This window comes from Pistacia vera, unplaced genomic scaffold (assembly GCF_008641045.1).
Source record: "Pistacia vera cultivar Batoury unplaced genomic scaffold, PisVer_v2 Contig603, whole genome shotgun sequence".
Classification (NCBI taxonomy): Eukaryota; Viridiplantae; Streptophyta; class Magnoliopsida; order Sapindales; family Anacardiaceae; genus Pistacia; species Pistacia vera.
In genome coordinates, this window is record NW_022196450.1 from 139,878 (window position 1) to 162,082 (window position 22,205).

The window sequence follows — 22,205 nt, forward strand, 5'->3', positions numbered from 1 at the left end:
TTTTTCCCAATTTTAAATTCAAAATTTATTTTTTCTTCTTCAAATTCAAATTTATCTATAATTATTTTCTCCATAATTAGTAATATATTTTCAACGAACAAAGAAATATTTGAAATAAAGAAAAAAATTAATCAAAGATTTAGAAGATTTAGAGTTAGTTTTATGATTAAGAATTAAAGTAAAAACTAAAAGAAAAATATAAAAAAGAATATGAGTGTATTTAGAAACTATTGTATCATTTTTAATAATTTGAATTAAGGTTAAACTTTTCAAAACTAAAAAAAAATCAAAAGTGGAATATATTAATTTGATGAGAGCTTAAATCACTTATAATTACATTTAATTTGATGAGGCACGGGTTGGCTCCACCGCTGAACCTGGCCACCTGGCCCCTGGGTATAGCCGAGGCCAGATTTTCCATCAACAATTAGCTGGACTCAGACCAGTCAGATATTTTTGACATCCCTATCAATAATAAAAATAACTATGCTAGATTAAAAATTAAAAAATCAGTATACGTCTGGTTGCCTACATTGCAATTTTTTTTTTCTCTGAATCAATTAGTTTTTCAAGGTGGAGGACAATCAAATTTGAGATCTTCTACAGCCTCACACAAAAGGGCTAAACAATTTAAGCTGTATTCAAACTTTCTCATTTTAAATAATGTATATTTTCATATAGATAGATAAATAATAAATTAATATGATATTATAGAAAATAACTCACCACGTTACATGGAAAATTTTGAAATAAGTTTTAGTAAAATATAACATTAATTACCTATAAAACTTTACACGTAAGGCTTCCGGTACAAGAAATTGGAATTGGAAGAATATTTTAAGTACTAGAAAAGCTTCATGACCATTTTCTTTAACACAATTTATTTTGCGAAAAGAGGAAAAGAGAAAGCAAACAATGAATCATCCCTAATGCCAATTTAGAAAACTATAGTTAAGAAGATGGATAATTGATCTAATCTAAGCTAGCTTTGACAGTGGTGGTGGGTTTTTGGCAGGGCTCAAAAATGGCAACTGGTTCAGTTGGACACCTCGATTATTTTTTTTATTTGAATAATATTTACACATAAAATTGTGGCGTAATTCTTATACCGCCAAATTATTTAGCAAAACTACATTTAGCGACCCACATAAAAGGCTTGATATATTATTTTTCTTAGGTCATTAACATACCCGATATTTGCAGCAGTGTATAAATAGAGTACCTATTTTTTCATTAAAACTTTCTACTGAAGTGGGTGGTCCTTCATAAAGATTTATGTTCATTGCTCCCCAGACATGACACTGAGAAATTGCCAGAAAAATGCAAGTTTAGAGTGTGTGACTTAACTGAAGGTAGATATTCACATAAAAGGTTGAAGTAATTACACTGACTGATGTTCAGGCTACCATCAATGATACCATTGAATTCAAAGGCATAAGAATATCAAAATTTTGGTTGGGGAGAATAAAATTCATAACTGTTTATTATTTACATTTATGTTAGAATTCTAACATAATAAGTGGATTAAAGGCATTAAAATGACAACTTAAAGGGTCCCTTTTAGGTAACCTGCTAAATTTGGCGTAGGGTTAAAAACATACACACCCCTGAGGTTTGCTGAAAGGAACTTCCCCATAATTAATTATGGAGACTTACAGTTACACCGACACACCCAAAGCCCTTTGATCCTAAACTTCCATTTGCAGTTAACTAACTTTGACCTACCCTTACCCTTTTAGCAAAATTCCAGTTTTACCCCTTCCCTTTTGGGTTATGAAATAATTGACCAGCTTTGACCAACAAAATTCCAGTTCTATCCTTACCCTTACGAATGATTATTCCTGCAAAGCGTGTATGTTGAAATGAAGCTGCAGATGAAGTGTCAAATATTTTTATGTCTAGCACATACAAATGCACATCTGAGCTGACAGTCGCACCACAACAGAAAGCTAAATAATTATGTAACCCATTTACCACAAAGTTAAGAAGTATGTAATGCTTTCTTTAATGGTGTATTGGGTTTGTTATCTCATTTCTCCGTTGCCATTTGCCGCCACCATACCCAAAGATAGCAAATGCGAAAATACCACCTCTCTCTCAGATATTTAATAATTATCTAAAACTATGGGGGTCTTGAAATATTTCCGATTCAACGAATCCTTGGATTTAGATGGCAACGTACAACTTGTTCAAGGCACGATACTTTAGCACATTATGTAAAACGTGAGAGATGCTATTGAAAAGGAACTAACCTCTTGAGAAAGTAACCGAAGCTTTAACTAAATCCTTTTGTCATCTCCTCCAAAGCAAATTCAGTATCCATAAACATAAACAATAACAAAAAAAATTACACTTTTGGTTAGCCTAATAAAGATAAGAGTAACAAAGAGGACAAAAATCATGGGGTGCTAAACATGCATGCTTTACAGGAAAGGTTCAGCTTTATTGGAACCATACTCACCCAGACAGTTTTATCAATTTGACCAGAGCTCCACCTATTAAATTCATCCCCATCTGCCTCCCTTCACTTCATTCACTATAGCCTGTGAGAGGTTTTGGTTTTTCAACAGAGAAAATGAAGTTCTCAAGTAAGTTTCTGGGTTGGTTTGTGTTTCTTGTTATGGTAATCACATTTGCTAATGGGCAGCCTCTTGTTCCTGCACTCATCATTTTTGGGGACTCAATTGTTGATGTGGGGAATAACAATAACCTCAATACACTTATCAAGGCAAATTTCCCTCCTTATGGAAGAGACTTTGTTACACACAGACCAACAGGAAGATTCTGCAATGGAAAGTTAGCCACAGACTTCACTGGTAAAACTTTTTGAAGACCTCACTTTCTCTCCTTTTTCAACACCAACTTTTCTTTCTCTAATGATATGTTTGATTCATTGATTCACAGCTGAGTTCCTTGGATTCACCACATACCCACCACCTTACCTTAGCCAAGAAGCGCAAGGGAATATACTCTTGACTGGAGTCAACTTCGCGTCTGCTGCTTCTGGCTTATCTGACACTACAGCTCAGTTATATGTAAGAAATAAGATCCAAAACTCTCTCTGATATAATGCAAGGTTCTAATATTACTACTTTCTCTACCTTAAACATTATACTTTTGTTGGTTTTGCAGAATAGCATTTCATTGACTCAGCAACTTAGATACTACCGGGAGTATCAAACAAAAATAGTGAATCTGGTAGGAAAAGAAAAGGCCAATCCCATTTTCTCTGGTGCAATCCATCTGTTCAGTGCAGGAAGTAGTGATTTTATTCAGAATTACTACATTAATCCCCTCATTAACAGAATCTACTCACCTGCCCGATTCTCAGACATGCTCATGAATTCCTACTCTACTTTTGTTCAGGTATCTCCATGCTATGTGCTCGACTCATAAACAGGTGTCTAGGCCTTTGTATTTGTGAAACAATATCTCCAGAGTGGATAATCTTCATGACTTTAATATACACATGTGATTTCTCTAAGTAATGAATTTATACAGAAGCTCAAGTTAAGTGCTTAAGATGTAAAAAAAAAAAAAAAAAAAGAAATTTGCGCCAATCATTATTCTCTTTGGTTTTCTTCTTTCTGGCAGAATCTATATGGACTAGGAGTAAGGAGGCTAGGAGTAACAAATCTACCTCCAATAGGGTGTCTGCCAGCAGCCATCACTCTGTATGGAGCAGGAAGCAATCAGTGCGTCGCAAGGTTAAACCAAGATGCCACTTCATACAACACGAAACTGAACAGTACATCTCAGAGCCTTGTTAATAAGCTCCCCGGTCTCAAACTTGTAGTATTTGATATCTACCAGCCTCTCTTGGACATGATCAATAGCCCTAGTGACAGTGGTATGTGCCCATTCTGCAAGTAGTTAGTCAATGTGTCACCATAAAAAATGCACATTTACTTGTGAAATAAGAACTTTAAACCATAATTTATTTATGATAATGGTGGCAGAATGTGTGAATCGAAAATCTACAAAATATTGTCTTGAATTTTATTTTCTTTCATATATTTTTTTCCATTATAATTAAGTAAAAGATCCCCTCCTCTTTCTTCCTCAAGCAAAAAACTTTTTCCTTTAGAGTAAATGCATGTACAGAAATTTATTGGTGATCTTTTCTCCATCCAAAGTCCAAAAGACAAACACAGATCAAACAGCATCAAAGCATCCATTAATCATGAAAGGCATGAATAAAATCATATTCATACATCGACTATGCAGAGACTGATATCAGTGTTTGTTCAATGTAAAACTGTACTTACTACTACAGGATTCTTTGAGTCGAGAAGGGCTTGCTGTGGGACAGGTACCCTAGAAACATCTGTGCTTTGTAATTCCAGGTCTATAGGGACATGTTCCAATGCCACAAATTATGTGTTTTGGGACGGATTCCATCCATCTGAAGCTGCCAACAAAGTCTTGGCTGGGGATCTACTTGTACAGGGAATTGACCTCATCTCTTGAAAGTTACTTATTACTATTTCAGCGCTCTATTTTTCGTATAAACGTATTATATATGTTATAGAAACAGATATGAACTTCAGCAGTTTTAGTAAGACAGATTTGGAACCCCATGTTGGGATATTTGTAAAGCCTCCTTGGTTAATCAAGTGACACGGGCTGCTTGTTACTTCTCCTACACTTTTATGTAGGATCAATAAGATAATCATGCTTAGCTTTCTAAGTAATTTATATATTTAATTTATGTTATGATTGCAACTGGATGCAAATCACGAGATGTAATGACAATTATGACTGATCTATTCTATTAATGTCCTAATTTGCACACAGCTTTTACAATGAGTTTGTAACCTTATTTCTCCTTATAAATTATTTTGTGAAATTCACAAATTTTAAGAAATGTAAGAAAACCTTTTATTGTCCCAAACAAGCATTACTTTTCATGATATTCATCTTATTCTCCTGATTGTAAGGTCCTGTTTTTCCACCACAAGGCAGTTTCAATACTTCTATAGAACAGCATGGATACGAAAATAAATGATGGCTGTGCTTTGTGGCAATCCAATAGCATAACTAGAAGTTTAAATGGGTAACAATCACAACCATTCTTTCTTGCTTTTGGGGGGGGGGGGGGGGCTGTGGGTTGTTGTTCAGTAATCAGAACCACTTTCATTCAGGGTAGAATTAAGGATTTAGTAAGACAAATGAGAAACAAATCAAATTCACCTGAAGCAGAAATATGTCAGATCCCTAAGAAAGTTCAAATCCCGCATTGGAATTGATTGCATAAAGAAGCTTTGTTCTCAAAGTGCTTGAACGTTTGTATGTTGGAAGCTGCAAGCACCCAACAGAACAAAAAACATGCATGTGATTTATGGGTAAGATGAGAGATGAAAGAGGCAATCAGAAATATCAATGTACTTGGTTTTAAGTTCTGCAAAATATGTTACATCACGACTAACAGTACCTTGAGAGTATTGTAGCATGTAGAAGCTGATGGAAGCCGCTCCACGTCCTGTCCTCCAATTGCTGCCCAAAGAGAGGAATCACATGCAACCTGAATAATCCAACCAAACTGGATATTGTTAAAGTGAGTGAGAGAGAGAGCGAGAGAGAGAGAGAGAGAATTGGCAATAACTCATTGCCTTAAAAAACAATTCAGTGTACAATGCTTAAAATGGATAAGACGACTAATGGGCAATTTAATCTATAATCCATTTGTATTGCTCGGTGAAATTACATCTTACCTTAGATGTCAAGAAACAATCAAATTCTTATATCATTTGAAGCTTTTCTATATATAGGAGGAACTTTACTGGCAGGGGCAATGACCAATCACAGAGATGCCAAAGAAGAGCCAGATTGTACTCATCTTAAGAAATAAAATAAACAACTTTTCTGAAGAAGCAGCACAATCAAGAGCATACCTTATGAATGGTAAAAGATGGCTGCAAGTGTTTGAATCCAAGCAATGGAGCTCGAGAACAACTGGTTACAAATTTAAGCAACATACAGCGTTCTTTAGGTTCAAATCCCTCAATAACCTGCATTAAACAACCAGAAAAACTGATTGGAAACTTTAAATCAAGATGAGGAACTTTAAGTAAATTGTCCAAAATCAAATGGTCTTTATATTTGTACCAAGGGGGTGACAGGATGTTAAACAAACTAGAAAGCCAGATGCCAATGATGGTAAACATTTACATCTCAACAGAATAATACAAGTCTTCATGTATAAATTGCCGATACACAGAGAAGATATTAGAGGCATGAAAAGGTTTCAAACTAGCTTATACAAGAATTGGAAAGATGAATTAATCACTAGACTGGTGCACAGAAGATGAGTCCATGCCAAACCTAGCCAATGGATTTCTTTTCCTTATGGTAGAAAAGAGCCCATGCACAAAAAGAATTGGATCGTTAAACTTCTGCAAAGTGGGTGCAATACCTCCCAAAAGAGTTTAACAGTCCGACTCCCTTCAGAATAGCCGCCAGTGTACCTTGTGTTATTTCTCAAATCATCTACGTCAATGTCATGTTTGCCGCCTGAAAGTAACTGAAAAGAGCAATGTGCATCAGCATTTGACCAACATGACAAATTAATGCAAAAGATTAGTCAAACAAAATTTAGCACCACCAGAAAGAGAAATCCTAAAGACAAGGAATCATGATCATTATACCAATCCAATCACACTCAGAGTTATATAAGTACTATAAACTGTTCAAAGATGGCAGATTTCTAATTACCAAGGAATGAAACCCCTTTCCATTTGACTAAAGTAGGCATTAAGCAGTGTATGCTTAAGCAACATGCCCATTGCACAATCAATATGCTTTATTCCCCAGTAACCAAATGCATAATTGATTTTAACTTCCTAATGTAATTAAAGGCACGTGAACCAATCAAGTATATCTTGATTAGAAAATGCTGCAAGTGAGCTGCCAAATTGAACACAGGAGAATTAGCTCTCAGTCTGCTGCAGAAAGTTTGAAGGTCAAATTGACATTGGATTTTCTTTTCAAGATCCAACAAGCATGTAACTCTTTTGGCTTGAAAGGATTCTGTACAAATTCATGAGTTACTACGTCCATTATGCAATAAGACCTGATAATTCAAGTGCTGGATGGCAACTGCAAGGGAGAATACTTGAAAGCTTGAACCTAGTGAACAATACACCATTTCAAAATCATAGTCCACCCACACTTACCAAATAATAATAACGAGTCTTTTGCTATAACCTTTACAAAATAAAGAGAAAACATTCTACGTACAAGTACAACAAGGAACAAAGAAAGAAATTAAAATACAAGTCACAAAATTGAGTTACTGATTATGATTTCCTAAAAAATGTGATTACATGCCCAAAAGAGGAAGTAGCAGGTATTAGATTTATATAATTTTTTTTTTTCTCAAAAAGAGTACATGGGGTCAGTAAATATAATAGTATAAGGTTTATTAGTATTAAAAAAGCCACTTAAGACTCCCAACAGAAATCCTGATCTTACATAAAATGAAAGATTTGAAATTTGTTACACACAAGGAATATTTTTATTTTATGTTTGAAGCTGGAATTCTCTCTAAAATAACGACTAAATAATATATGCGACATAGGAGAACAAAGTTTAGGTTCATTAGTCAAAATAAAAGATACCTTTCTATCTGCACTTGGCACAGAGCACACTAATCTAAGGACAAACATGCCACATATCTGTTTCTAAAACTTCCATCCCTTTTCCGTCACCACACGAGTACACCACCCAAAATGTTGGAAGTAATAAAGTAAGACCAGACCAGAAAACTAATCAATATGAATGTCGTTTCCTCTTAACTTCCGATATTGACATCATTGTCATATTGACAAACAAAATTAGTGGTAAATGAGGTGAGTAAATTCAGTTTTTATTTATAAGCAACTGCACCAATGCTTCAATGTTATTGACAGATAAGAGAAAGAAACACTAAATGCATGCATAAAGGGAAAATACCTGATTGAATTCACTTGCATTAAATAACTTTAACCAAGATGGTTGTATGAGATCAGTCAACCCTCTGTAAAATGCATTGGAGAAAGGCAGTATCTGCAATTACACATTAGTAAAAGAAGGAAATCTAATTATTACACAAGTAATTCATTTCCATATCCTAGTGTCAGAGCAAATGAAGAAACATTCTTAAGATTTCAGAACTAATTAGAGACCTGACGGTTGAGTTTATAATCTGCCATTGCATGTACATACTGCATCTTGTTCTCATTTGTCACAGACGTATCCTTGCCACCAGGTTTAAGCGGAATAACATGGTGTTTACCAAATGATTCTTCTGTAACTGTGAAATCCAGACAGAGTTCCTTGATATCGCCTTCATAATGCTGTAGTAACAGAACCAATAAACTGTCACAATTTAAGGAACTTTTAAAGTAATCAAAATGCATATACAATTAAACAAGTGCAAAATTTAAACCGCAGAACAAATCCATATATTAAAGGAAAAAATGCAAGACTAAATAAAACACTCACAACGAATCAAACAAGCAAGCTAGAGGATAAAATTTCAAACAATCCAGTTCATGATGCAAAATTGAATTTACACAAATTTTTGAAGAGTGTTCATAATATGTAAGCTATCTTGCTAGTTCTTTTTTTTTTTTCTAATGATAAACTACCGAACTAGCTGGTCCTGTTAGTATATCATGGAAGATTACTGCAGTATCCTTATTTCAAAGGTATTTAGGATTTAAAATGGGAGCTTGAGTCTCTGTTATTAGTATGTGGTGATAATGTGATAGAGATCACCGTCCTGTCAAAGCATCTCACGATAATAGATGGTTTGGAGTACAAATGGCACCTTTAACGTCATCAGCATACTTCCACCTTTACCACTGACATTAACCTTATAGAGTTCAATGCGTATTTGTAAATTAACTAGTAATGCCATATCAGCGATTCAATGAATAGTAAACAAGAATATGAAGAATAAGCAAGTCAATACACATACAATCACAAAAGTATCCATCACAAGGGGTTACCTTGACATACATGAGATTCCTGTACAGCTCTGGATCTAGTGTTGATAGTTCATCAAGAAAGCTATATCGACCTAAAAGCTTTTGTACGAAGACATGTGAAAAGGAGTAATCAAGTAATATTCCTTCGTAGAGAGCTTTTCCAACAACTCTTCCAAGGAATTCAAACATCCGGATACCATTCTCTAAATATCTTGCAGCTGCATTAGGTACCAGAAGTCTGTCGGAAGTTGAGGTTTGAGAAAATAGCCCGTACCTTAGACAATAGTATTAAGAAAAATAAGCTCATGAATAAATAATCAACATATATGTTCTGAATGAGCAAATGGAAATATTGAAAATCCAAAATAACAAAACCATCTTGTAAAACTTACTCAGGAGCAAAAGCTGACTTTGATATATCAGTTAAAAACTCTTTTGATAGTCCACCATAGTCCAGGCCAGCCTCTGGAAGGCCACATTCACTAACAAATGAAACGTGAATGGATGACTTCAATCTTGATCCAAGGGAATTTAATTGTCTAAAGCCATCTTCAACAATATGACCTCTCCGAACTACAATCTCAATCGACCGAGAACCAGGTCCAGTTACTTCTCCAGCCATTTTACGGGAGACTTTATCCATATTGATGAACTCTCGAAACATCTCAACTCTGTTAACGAATAAATTTAACTCAAAAACAGTATTTTGCTAGTCTAAACAAAACTAAAATAGATATCAAATAACTTAAATCAGCTTGAAAGTTTCAAAAATAATCCACTTAAAAGAAATAAAAAGGAATGTCACCTCTTATTTTCAAGATAATCAGGCAGCAAGATTTTAGTCTCATTATTCTAATATCAACAGATAATAGGCACAAATCTCCAAGGTAAAATGAAAAGAAGCTAATAATTAACAAAATTTGGTATAAACAAAAAATTGCCATATACACAAGTAAAAAAGTGATCATGGCTCACAGCCCACAAGAAGCACATGTATTCTGCATTGTTTGCATTAGTAAAGACACAGATGGAGAATTCACTGTTGCAAGGTCCACTAACATCTGCTCCAGTCAAAAAGAAATATGAGTTATGTTTCCTTCGCACTCGCTACAACACATTCTTTACCGCAGATGTCATACAGATGTTCTGAGTGATCCTTGGAAGTACATTATGTACAAGAGAAGTTTATAGATCTCACTGCATCATGCATTAGGACACCAAAGCTGATTCAGAGGTAAGTAGTAAGCTGAAGTTTTTTTTTCATAAAACTTGGTCCCTTAGAACAAAGAATATTAGGAATGCGTATCTAAAGAATACCCTGCTTAAAGGTTACATAATTACATTTTCACTTGCAACTCTGTGGTGAGTCAGAGCAATAGAGAGGTATTGAAGATCTTAAGCTTGATATACTAACCTTTCTTCAAATGGAAATACATGGGGAGTAGTAGTGATAACAGAACCCATGCTTGAAACAGTGGAGACATCATCTGATCTCGTGTTAGCAGACAAAATTTCATGAGTTCTTGCAGCAACTGCAATTGGAAGCCTGCTTTCTTTAGCAGGCGATAGCCACAAAACAGGTGGGCAAAACCGGTGCCTGCAATCCCTTTCATACATCAGATGCAAGCATCTGATTGCAGAATCCATAAGGGGCCTATTCTGATGACCGATACTTTGGTTCAAGCCATTATAAACCAGTGTATTAAGCATAGATGCAATTCTTCGCTGCTGCTCCAGCGTGAATGGAACCTAACCCAAGTCATGAAATGCTAAATAAGTAACACAATAACTCCAAATGGCTAGAAAAACCTATAACTGGTTTACCTGTTTCTCATAGAACTCTATGTCATCAAGAACTAGCAGCAGGTGTGAATAGGTGGCACAGAACAGATGAAGCAGACATGACATATCTTTTGAAATTCCTGGTGGCCCGTGTTTCAAAGGTTTTACATCCCAGACATCAGAAGATTCCTCATCTACCTGTACTGTCTTAGGTCGACCATCAACATTATCTGTATAATTAACCCCTGTCTGTGACTTCCCAGTAAGTTTATGCAGTGCATTTACAAATTTATTAGAAGCGTCCTTATTGATTTGTTTTTGTTTTCTCTCCAAAACCCCATCTTTCTTGTTTCCTGAGCTTCTACTTGTAGAAACATAATTATCTTCAGTAAAGTGACCATTTCCAGGGAAAAGGGAATTTTCAAGTTGTCCCCATAGATCCACAAGATATCCAGGTGTAAAAGATAGCAAGTTAAGAACAGGCAAAGACCCAACTACAGGATTGAAGAGAGAAAATATTCTAAGCATGTAAGAGTAAAAATATGCAATGTCGAGCAACTCCAACTTCACAATGTACTTTGAACCTTTCGTTGGTAGTGTCTCAGTCCCATGAAAGCTAGCATCTGTTTTTGCAATTTCCAGAAGCTTTACAAGATGCCACCGCTGGCAGACAGGTCTAAACAGGTCCATAAATGTCATCTTTGAGGACCCACAGAATGTCTCACTCCCATGTAAAACTGCACCAATGCTTGCTGCGGAAGTTTCAATATTACCTTGAAGATCTTGAATCTCATTTTTAATCCATCCAACACTGTCAAACCAAGTTAATAAATTCTCTGCAAGAGTGATAACAACCTGGACATAGGATGCATAGTCAACAGAATTCACAAAGTCATTCTCACTTCCTGTAGCTAGACACATAATGTTTGCAAGAGCCCAACCAACAGGTGGAATTTCTTCTGAAGAAAGGTGTTTTTGCAACTGACCCATCTCCTGCATCTCTTTGAAGATCTTATCTCTCAGAATCTGCCATCACCTGCCACAGTTTGATAAGTCTCCACATGTTTTGAAACATCAAAGTGAACATTGAAATCTTAGTACCTAGAGAACGAACTAATAGAAAATATGCACTAACATCCCATCAAAAAATTACAACCATGAGAAAATATTTTATCAGAACTTTAAATTAGAAAAGATTGCTAAAGAGTTTTGTTCAAATTTAATGAGCCTTACCAGCAAAACCTGGAAGCATGGAGACATAATAGACTTATGCTTCAGAGCAGGTATAAAAACAGCAGGTAGACGTTGAAGAAGCCAAGGAATAGTCAGTAGAAACAAACAGTACTGCTCAGCTGCAAAATGCACATCCACTGGGCGAGGGCTAACAACACTATAGTCAATCAAATGAAATGGCCTTACAGCTAAAGTTACAGCACTTGCAGTAATCAAGAACCGATCATCTTTCTGGATAATACTGTTTATTTGAGAAGAAGAAGGAACACTTAATTTGTCAAAGTATCTTCTAATAGATATGTACAGACCACTATGACAGCTTCCCATAAACCAAACTAAATCCTTTACTGCCATGTCTGCTTCCTGAAGAGTATCATTACTAATGCTCTTCCAGCCTTTCACATCAGTTAAGACAACAACGAGACGCAATGCAATGGAGGTGAGAACAACAATACATTGATTCCCTGAATGGGATTTATCACACTCTGAAAGAATAAATGAGCAGAGAGAAATCAGCTTCTTTGCTTGATAAGTCCATGTAATTCTCTCTTCAAGTGTACCCACTGCCAGGGAGCAAAAATTCTTCCTTGAATCTACGCTTAAAAACATAAGATCAATAAATTAGTTATTTGTCAAGGGATAGGATAAAATTAAAGATAAATTACTAAAAATGCACGGTATGAAGCAGGTGCTTCAAAGAAATTAAACAGAACAGACAACATCAAGCAGCTCTATGCTCTGTAGTTTTCTTCTATAGTTTCTCTCACAAAAAATTTAACTCAAAAAAGTATTTTGCTAGTCTAAACAAAACTAAAATATATACAAATAACTTAAATCAGCTTGAAAGTTTCAAAAAATATCCACTTAAAAGAAATAAAAAGGAATGTCACTCTTATTTCAAGATAATCAGCAGCAAGATTTTAGTCTCATTATTCTAATATCAACAGATAATAGGCACAATCTCCAAGGTAAAATGAAAGAGCTAATAATTAACAAATTTGGTATAAACAAAAAATTGCCATATACACAAGTAAAAAAGTGATCATGGCTCACAGCCCACAAGAAGCACATTATCTGCATTGTTGCATTAGTAAAGACACAGATGGAGAATTCACTGTTGCAAGGTCCACTAAATCTGCTCCAGTCAAAAGAAATATGAGTTATGTTTCCTTCGCATCGCTACAACACATTCTTTACCGCAGATGTCATACAGATGTTTGAGTGATCCTTGGAAGTACATTATGTACAAGAGAAGTTTATAGATCTCACTGCATCATGCATTAGGACACCAAAGCTGATTCAGAGGTAAGTAGTAAGCTGAAGTTTTTTTTTCATAAAACTTGGTCCCTTAGAACAAAGAATATTAGAATGCGTACTAAGAATAAATAATAATAACGAGTCTTTTGCTATAACCTTTACAAAATAAAGAGAAAACATTCTACGTACAAGTACAACAAGGAACAAAGAAAGAAATTAAAATACAAGTCACAAAATTGAGTTACTGATTATGATTTCCTAAAAAATGTGATTACATGCCCAAAAGAGGAAGTAGCAGGTATTAGATTTATATAATTTTTTTTTTTTTCTCAAAAAGAGTACATGGGGTCAGTAAATATAATAGTATAAGGTTTATTAGTATTAAAAAAGCCACTTAAGACTCCCAACAGAAATCCTGATCTTACATAAAATGAAAGATTTGAAATTTGTTACACACAAGGAATATTTTTATTTTATGTTTGAAGCTGGAATTCTCTCTAAAATAACGACTAAATAATATATGCGACATAGGAGAACAAAGTTTAGGTTCATTAGTCAAAATAAAAGATACCTTTCTATCTGCACTTGGCACACAGCACACTAATCTAAGGACAAACATGCCACATATCTGTTTCTAAAACTTCCATCCCTTTTCCGTCACCACACGAGTACACCACCCAAAATGTTGGAAGTAATAAAGTAAGACCAGACCAGAAAACTAATCAATATGAATGTCGTTTCCTCTTAACTTCCGATATTGACATCATTGTCATATTGACAAACAAAATTAGTGGTAAATGAGGTGAGTAAATTCAGTTTTTATTTATAAGCAACTGCACCAATGCTTCAATGTTATTGACAGATAAGAGAAAGAAACACTAAATGCATGCATAAAGGGAAAATACCTGATTGAATTCACTTGCATTAAATAACTTTAACCAAGATGGTTGTATGAGATCAGTCAACCCTCTGTAAAATGCATTGGAGAAAGGCAGTATCTGCAATTACACATTAGAAAAAGAAGGAAATCTAATTATTACACAAGTAATTCATTTCCATATCCTAGTGTCAGAGCAAATGAAGAAACATTCTTAAGATTTCAGAACTAATTAGAGACCTGACGGTTGAGTTTATAATCTGCCATTGCATGTACATACTGCATCTTGTTCTCATTTGTCACAGACGTATCCTTGCCACCAGGTTTAAGCGGAATAACATGGTGTTTACCAAATGATTCTTCTGTAACTGTGAAATCCAGACAGAGTTCCTTGATATCGCCTTCATAATGCTGTAGTAACAAAACCAATAAACTGTCACAATTTAAGGAACTTTTAAAGTAATCAAAATGCATATACAATTAAACAAGTGCAAAATTTAAACTGCAGAACAAATCCATATATTAAAGGAAAAAATGCAAGACTAAATAAAACACTCACAACGAATCAAACAAGCAAGCTAGAGGATATAATTTCAACCAATCCAGTTCATGATGCAAAATTGAATTTACACAAATTTTGGAAGAGTGTTCATAATATGTAAGCCATCTTGCTAGTTCTTTTTTTTTTTTCTAATGATAAACTACCGAACTTGCTGGTCCTGTTAGTATATTATGGAAGATTACTGCAGTATCCTTATTTCAAAGGTATTTAGGATTTAAAATGGGAGCTTGAGTCTCTGTTATTAGTATGTGGTGATAATGTGATAGAGATCACCGTCCTGTCAAAGCATCTCACGATAATAGATGGTTTGGAGTACAAATGGCACCTTTAACGTCATCAGCATACTTCCACCTTTACCACTGACATTAACCTTATAGAGTTCAATGCGTATTTGTAAATTAACTAGTAATGCCATATCAGCGATTCAATGAATAGTAAACAAGAATATGAAGAATAAGCAAGTCAATACACATACAATCACAAAAGTATCCATCACAAGGGGTTACCTTGACATACATGAGATTCCTGTACAGCTCTGGATCAAGTGTTGATAGTTCATCAAGAAAGCTATATCGACCTAAAAGCTTTTGTACGAAGACATGTGAAAAGGAGTAATCAAGTAATATTCCTTCGTAGAGAGCTTTTCCAACAACTCTTCCAAGGAATTCAAACATCCGGATACCATTCTCTAAATATCTTGCAGCTGCATTAGGTACCAGAAGTCTGTCGGAAGTTGAGGTTTGAGAAAATAGCCCGTACCTTAGACAATAGTATTAAGAAAAATAAGCTCATGAATAAATAATCAACATATATGTTCTGAATGAGCAAATGGAAATATTGAAAATCCAAAATAACAAAACCATCTTGTAAAACTTACTCAGGAGCAAAAGCTGACTTTGATATATCAGTTAAAAACTCTTTTGATAGTCCACCATAGTCCAGGCCAGCCTCTGGAAGGCCACATTCACTAACAAATGAAACGTGAATGGATGACTTCAATCTTGATCCAAGGGAATTTAATTGTCTAAAGCCATCTTCAACAATATGACCTCTCCGAACTACAATCTCAATCGACCGAGAACCAGGTCCAGTTACTTCTCCAGCCATTTTACGGGAGACTTTATCCATATTGATGAACTCTCGAAACATCTCAACTCTGTTAACGAATAAATTTAACTCAAAAACAGTATTTTGCTAGTCTAAACAAAACTAAAATAGATATCAAATAACTTAAATCAGCTTGAAAGTTTCAAAAATAATCCACTTAAAAGAAATAAAAAGGAATGTCACCTCTTATTTTCAAGATAATCAGGCAGCAAGATTTTAGTCTCATTATTCTAATATCAACAGATAATAGGCACAAATCTCCAAGGTAAAATGAAAAGAAGCTAATAATTAACAAAATTTGGTATAAACAAAAAATTGCCATATACACAAGTAAAAAAGTGATCATGGCTCACAGCCCACAAGAAGCACATGTATTCTGCATTGTTTGCATTAGTAAAGACACAGATGGAGAATTCACTGTTGCAAGGTCCACTAATATCTGCTCCAGTCAAAAAGAAATATGAGTTATGTTTCCTTCGCACTCGCTACAACACATTCTTTACGGCAGATGTCATACAGATGTTCTGAGTGATCCTTGGAAGTACATTATGTACAAGAGAAATTTATAGATCTCACTGCATCATGCATTAGGACACCAAAGCTGATTCAGAGGTAAGTAGTAAGCTGAAGTTTTTTTTTCATAAAACTTGGTCCCTTAGAACAAAGAATATTAGGAATGCGTATCTAAAGAATACCCTGCTTAAAGGTTACATAATTACATTTTCACTTGCAACTCTGTGGTGAGTCAGAGCAATAGAGAGGTATTGAAGATCTTAAGCTTGATATACTAACCTTTCTTCAAATGGAAATACATGGGGAGTAGTAGTGATAACAGAACCCATGCTTGAAACAGTGGAGACATCATCTGATCTCGTGTTAGCAGACAAAATTTCATGAGTTCTTGCAGCAACAGCAATTGGAAGCCTGCTTTCTTTAGCAGGTGATAGCCACAAAACAGGCGGGCAAAACCGGTGCCTGCAATCCCTTTCATACATCAGATGCAAGCATCTGATTGCAGAATCCATAAGGGGCCTATTCTGATGACCGATACTTTGGTTCAAGCCATTATAAACCAGTGTATTAAGCATAGATGCAATTCTTCGCTGCTGCTCCAGCGTGAATGGAACCTAACCCAAGTCATGAAATGCTAAATAAGTAACACAATAACTCCAAATGGCTAGAAAAACCTATAACCAGTTTACCTGTTTCTCATAGAACTCTATGTCATCAAGAACTAGCAGCAGGTGTGAATAGGTAGCACAGAACAGATGAAGCAGACATGACATATCTTTTGAAATTCCTGGTGGCCCGTGTTTCAAAGGTTTTACATCCCAGACATCAGAAGATTCCTCATCTACCTGTACTGTCTTAGGTCGACCATCAACATTATCTGTATAATTAATCCCTGTCTGTGACTTCCCAGTAAGTTTATGCAGTGCATTTACAAATTTATTAGAAGCATCCTTATTGATTTGTTTTTGTTTTCTCTCCAAAACCCCATCTTTCTTGTTTCCTGCGCTTCTACTTGTAGAAACATAATTATCTTCAGTAAAGTGACCATTTCCAGGGAAAAGGGAATTTTCAAGTTGTCCCCATAGATCCACAAGATATCCAGGTGTAAAAGATAGCAAGTTAAGAACAGGCAAAGACCCAACTACAGGATTGAAGAGAGAAAATATTCTAAGCATGTAAGAGTAAAAATATGCAATGTCGAGCAACTCCAACTTCACAATGTACTTTGAACCTTTCGTTGGTAGTGTCTCAGTCCCATGAAAGCTAGCATCTTTTTTTGCAATTTCCAGAAGCTTTACAAGATGCCACCGCTGGCAGACAGGTCTAAACAGGTCCATAAATGTCATCTTTGAGGACCCACAGAATGTCTCACTCCCATGTAAAACTGCACCAATGCTTGCTGCGGAAGTTTCAATATTACCTTGAAGATCTTGAATCTCATTTTTAATCCATCCAACACTGTCAAACCAAGTTAATAAATTCTCTGCAAGAGTGATAACAACCTGGACATAGGATGCATAGTCAACAGAATTCACAAAGTCATTCTCACTTCCTGTAGCTAGACACATAATGTTTGCAAGAGCCCAACCAACAGGTGGAATTTCTTCTGAAGAAAGGTGTTTTTGCAACTGACCCATCTCCTGCATCTCTTTGAAGATCTTATCTCTCAGAATCTGCCATCACCTGCCACAGTTTGATAAGTCTCCACATGTTTTGAAACATCAAAGTGAACATTGAAATCTTAGTACCTAGAGAACGAACTAATAGAAAATATGCACTAACATCCCATCAAAAAATTACAACCATGAGAAAATATTTTATCAGAACTTTAAATTAGAAAAGATTGCTAAAGAGTTTTGTTCAAATTTAATGAGCCTTACCAGCAAAACCTGGAAGCATGGAGACATAATAGACTTATGCTTCAGAGCAGGTATAAAAAGAGCAGGTAGACGTTGAAGAAGCCAAGGAATAGTCAGTAGAAACAAACAGTACTGCTCAGCTGCAAAATGCACATCCACTGGGCTAGGGCTAACAACACTATAGTCAATCAAATGAAATGGCCTTACAGCTAAAGTTACGGCACTTGCAGTAATCAAGAACCGATCATCTTTCTGGATAATACTGTTTATTTGAGAAGAAGAAGGAACACTTAATTTGTCAAAGTATCTTCTAATAGATATGTACAGACCACTATGACAGCTTCCCATAAACCAAACTAAATCCTTTACTGCCATGTCTGCTTCCTGAAGAGTATCATTACTAATGCTCTTCCAGCCTTTCACATCAGTTAAGACAACAACGAGACGCAATGCAATGGAGGTGAGAATAACAATACATTGATTCCCTGAATGGGATTTATCACACTCTGAAAGAATAAATGAGCAGAGAGAGATCAGCTTCTTTGCTTGATAAGTCCATGTAATTCTCTCTTCAAGTGTACCCACTGCCAGGGAGCAAAAATTCTTCCTTGAATCTATGCTTAAAAACATAAGATCAATAAATTAGTTATTTGTCAAGGGATAGGATAAAATTAAAGATAAATTACTAAAAATGCACGGTATGAAGCAGGTGCTTCAAAGAAATTAAACAGAACAGACAACATCAAGCAGCTCTATGCTCTGTAGTTTTCTTCTATAGTTTCTCTCACAGAGGTTTCCTCCAATATATATATATATATATATTTTTTAATCATGCTAGTAAACAAAGAAGAATTTGTATTATATCAAAGAAGATAGAAAAAAGGACAAGCCGACTTACAAACCATGAAAGGGTTCAAAAGCTATGCAAAATTATACTGATTTCAACTAAGAACAGACAAAGACCATAAATCAGAAAATAGAAAAGCCTTTCAAGATAGATCATTGAAATCTCCCAAATTTGATTTAAAAGGGAGATCCTTAAACTCTGAAGAAAAAGAACCCCAAAATGTTTCTTTATCCCATAAGAAACAAACATCTTCTCCACAAAAATCTTCAAAACTACTCTTGTATCTTCCTCTCTACAGGACCCAAAATAATTGCCATAACAGCACCCACCATATGTTCAATAGAACATTCTGCCCATCAATACCCTATCAAGCCTTGGAAATAGCCAACAACTAGCTGCATCACCCATCCAAATGTCTTCCTAGAATCTAATTTTCTGACCATTATCCACCAAAATACGTTTCTTCATCCCATAAGAAAGAAACATCTTCTCCACAAAATCTTCAAAACTTCTCTTGTATCTTCCTATCTAAAGGATCCAAAATAATTGCATAACAGCACAGTCCCAATTCCTTCAATTCTTGAGAGAAGTGCCCTTCAACAACGGGAGAAGCTCAGCAAATTGAAGAGACTCTCCATCATTTTAATATCTAAAACATTTGAGGTTTCAATGTCTATGAGAAGGGGCAGCATCCACCATATGTTTAATATAAAGATTATACCCTTGAATAACCTATAAAGCCTGGGAAAAAGCCAACAAATAGCTGCATCATCCATCCAAATGTCTTCCCAGAATCTAATTTTCTCACCATTATCCACTGCTTGTTTGACATTAGGGAAAAAGAAGCTACTGCCTGGGAAATGATTGTCCAAGGACATATACAAGAACCCCTAACCGCTTCCTCAAGGTCCCAGTCAGTTTTATGAATCCCACATTTGGTTTTAGTCACCATTTACCAAAGGGTATCAGCTTCCAAGGGGAATCTCTAGCAATTTACCAAGCACAGCTTGGTTTCTTTTAACTAGGTTTCCTATTCCTAAACCTCCTCCAGAATAAGGTTGAGACGAAACTCCAGCTCACTAGAAATCTCTCTTACCTTCTCCAACCCCTTCTCATAAAAAGTCTCTCATGGCCTTTCCAACCTTTCAGTGCACACCCTAAATAAGGACAGAAAGAAGGTGGGAAGACTAAATACACAAAAAGGATAAAAAGTCAACTTCCCTTACTTGGATAAACTAGATGAGAGCACAAAATGCTTAAAACACCTTAATAAGGTCAAAAATTTTATCTTCATCACTAGATGAAGAAAAAACAACAGCAAAACTAGTATTATCTATAAATTGTAGATGGGAGACCAACACTTCTCTAATTTCACCTTGTTATATTTTCAAGGAGTTACCCAAAAATAAAAAGGTAAAAAAAATAAAAAGAAGTAAGATGTCTAGTACAAGCAGCGCTTATAAGTTATGTTTTTGCTTATTTGGCCAATGCATTACTGTCTCCAGATAAAATAAAAACTTGAAAAATAAATTGGTAACCATAAAGGAAATTTGTCATCACAGAAGTCTCAAATTTTTTTGTTTTTATAAAATCTTAAATCACATCACAAAAATAACTCAATAATTGATAATGACTATTAAATGTTCAGAACAAAATAATGAAACAAAGTTAAGATTTAAAAAAAGGCATACCGTTGGAATTTATGCTTTCTAGCAGAATTTTAAAGCAACTCTGCATGCACTCTGTGTTTCTGGGACTGATCTTCTGATGCTGAGTTGATAAACATGTAATAAAGAAGAGAAAAGGTCTCAAAAGACTGCTGGAGATCCATGTTGCAGTTAGTACACTTGCATGAGAATTCACCAAAGTTTCCCATTCGTCTAGAAGCTGAATGGCCACCTTCTTTTTCATATAGTAGCACCTCCAAACACTCTGAATTTAAAAAAAAAAAAAAAAAGTCATTATCCCATTTTATGGATCCCACTTCATTTCTTGCAATGTAGTACATGCAAAAAGATACTAAATATTTAATGTTGGATTTACTATTGTTTGGGTTTCAAGTACAAAACATAAAACTATTGAACAAAGAAAGTTCCTGGCCACTGATTTATCAACCAGAAAAGTGAGAGTAGCGAAAATTAAACCTTTTCTATCACTATTATTTTACAAAAAACATTTCCCTTTAAATTCAAGTAAGCAACTTTTATACACATCCAGTTTGTTGATCTGACAAGCTTCACCACCACCAGTTGCTGCGTTGACCGCTAACTGCTTCTACCAATAAATAATTTCACTATATTCTTGCTTCTTTGTTTTATTTCTTGTTTGAGTCCAAATAAAGTCAACCTCTTTTCTTTCACGCACAATTGATTATTGAACCATCCACTTTCAGATACACCCTTTTTTTTCATTTTTTTCTCCTTGACAAAAATAAAATCTTAAGCTCAAATCATCCACATAATTCGGACTCTTTTATTAACAAATATTTCCTTTAACACGATAGCCAAAAAGACTTTTCACTTTACCCATCAAGTTAAGTAGTACTCGAATAAACAAACAACTACTTTAACCAGGCTTCCATTGCATTGATCAAATGTTTAACACTAACAATATACATTTCAGCAATAATTGACGAAATGACAACATTATTTTCACCAATTATCCAAAATTAACAAAAAAAATTAAATACACAACCAAAACCTAAAAACAACAAAAAGCAAAACAAATAAAAATAAATAAATAAAAAGAATTGACCTGAATAAAGATTGCAGCGGCTGTAGCTCGTCTGGCATAGTTACGCAACTCTCTTTCCTGCGAGACCTTCTCAAGAAGCGCTTCTCTGGAAATCTCTTTGGCACTCGCTCCTCTCAAGGACACCTGATCAATCAAAAGACTCAACAATTAGTCAAATTCTGTGGCCAGTTAGTGTTGAATTAAGGTTAAAATTAGAAGAATTTGGAATTGGATCGAGGAAAGAGAGTACTTGATGCTTGCGAGAGGGGTCCATGGGAGATCAAGCCACGATCATCGAAGCAAATTGATGAAGAAATGAATCTGATATTTGGCAATTCAAATTATTTAACTGAGATAGTGCCGGTTAATTAGCCTGTTTTATTTATTATCATGGGCTTCGCTTTTACACGAATAAATAAACATAACGGGAAAATTTTAAAAATACCCTGAGGTTTAGCTAATA

The 22,205-nt window shown here is 35.1% G+C and overlaps 3 protein-coding genes across 3 annotated transcripts; 1 reads left to right on the forward strand and 2 right to left on the reverse strand.

The window, feature by feature from the left end:
* The first annotated feature begins 1,668 nt into the window (after positions 1-1,668).
* On the forward strand, positions 1,669-4,789 carry LOC116110490 (GDSL esterase/lipase At5g03820-like). Its single transcript, XM_031396703.1, has 5 exons — positions 1,669-2,816; positions 2,905-3,035; positions 3,133-3,366; positions 3,595-3,850; positions 4,277-4,789. The coding sequence occupies exons 1-5, from the start codon at positions 2,576-2,578 to the stop codon at positions 4,468-4,470; spliced, it is 1,056 nt and encodes a 351-aa protein (XP_031252563.1). The 5' UTR covers positions 1,669-2,575; the 3' UTR covers positions 4,471-4,789.
* Positions 3,730-12,596, reverse strand: LOC116110479 (E3 ubiquitin-protein ligase UPL7). Its single transcript, XM_031396695.1, has 12 exons — positions 11,988-12,596; positions 10,797-11,780; positions 10,387-10,721; positions 9,365-9,643; positions 8,994-9,246; positions 8,166-8,336; positions 7,954-8,046; positions 6,416-6,523; positions 5,895-6,011; positions 5,435-5,524; positions 5,194-5,301; positions 3,730-3,863 (listed from the first exon to the last, which is right to left on the reverse strand). Exons 1-11 carry the CDS (start codon positions 12,594-12,596, stop codon positions 5,218-5,220), a joined length of 3,123 nt encoding a protein of 1,040 aa, XP_031252555.1. The 3' UTR covers positions 3,730-3,863; positions 5,194-5,217.
* Positions 12,597-14,122: 1,526 nt separating this feature from the next.
* On the reverse strand, positions 14,123-22,106 carry LOC116110480 (E3 ubiquitin-protein ligase UPL7-like). Its single transcript, XM_031396697.1, has 10 exons — positions 21,993-22,106; positions 21,764-21,886; positions 20,701-20,941; positions 18,184-18,776; positions 16,993-17,976; positions 16,583-16,917; positions 15,561-15,839; positions 15,190-15,442; positions 14,362-14,532; positions 14,123-14,242 (listed from the first exon to the last, which is right to left on the reverse strand). Exons 1-10 carry the CDS (start codon positions 22,014-22,016, stop codon positions 14,123-14,125), a joined length of 3,123 nt encoding a protein of 1,040 aa, XP_031252557.1. The 5' UTR covers positions 22,017-22,106.
* Positions 22,107-22,205: the final 99 nt, after the last annotated feature.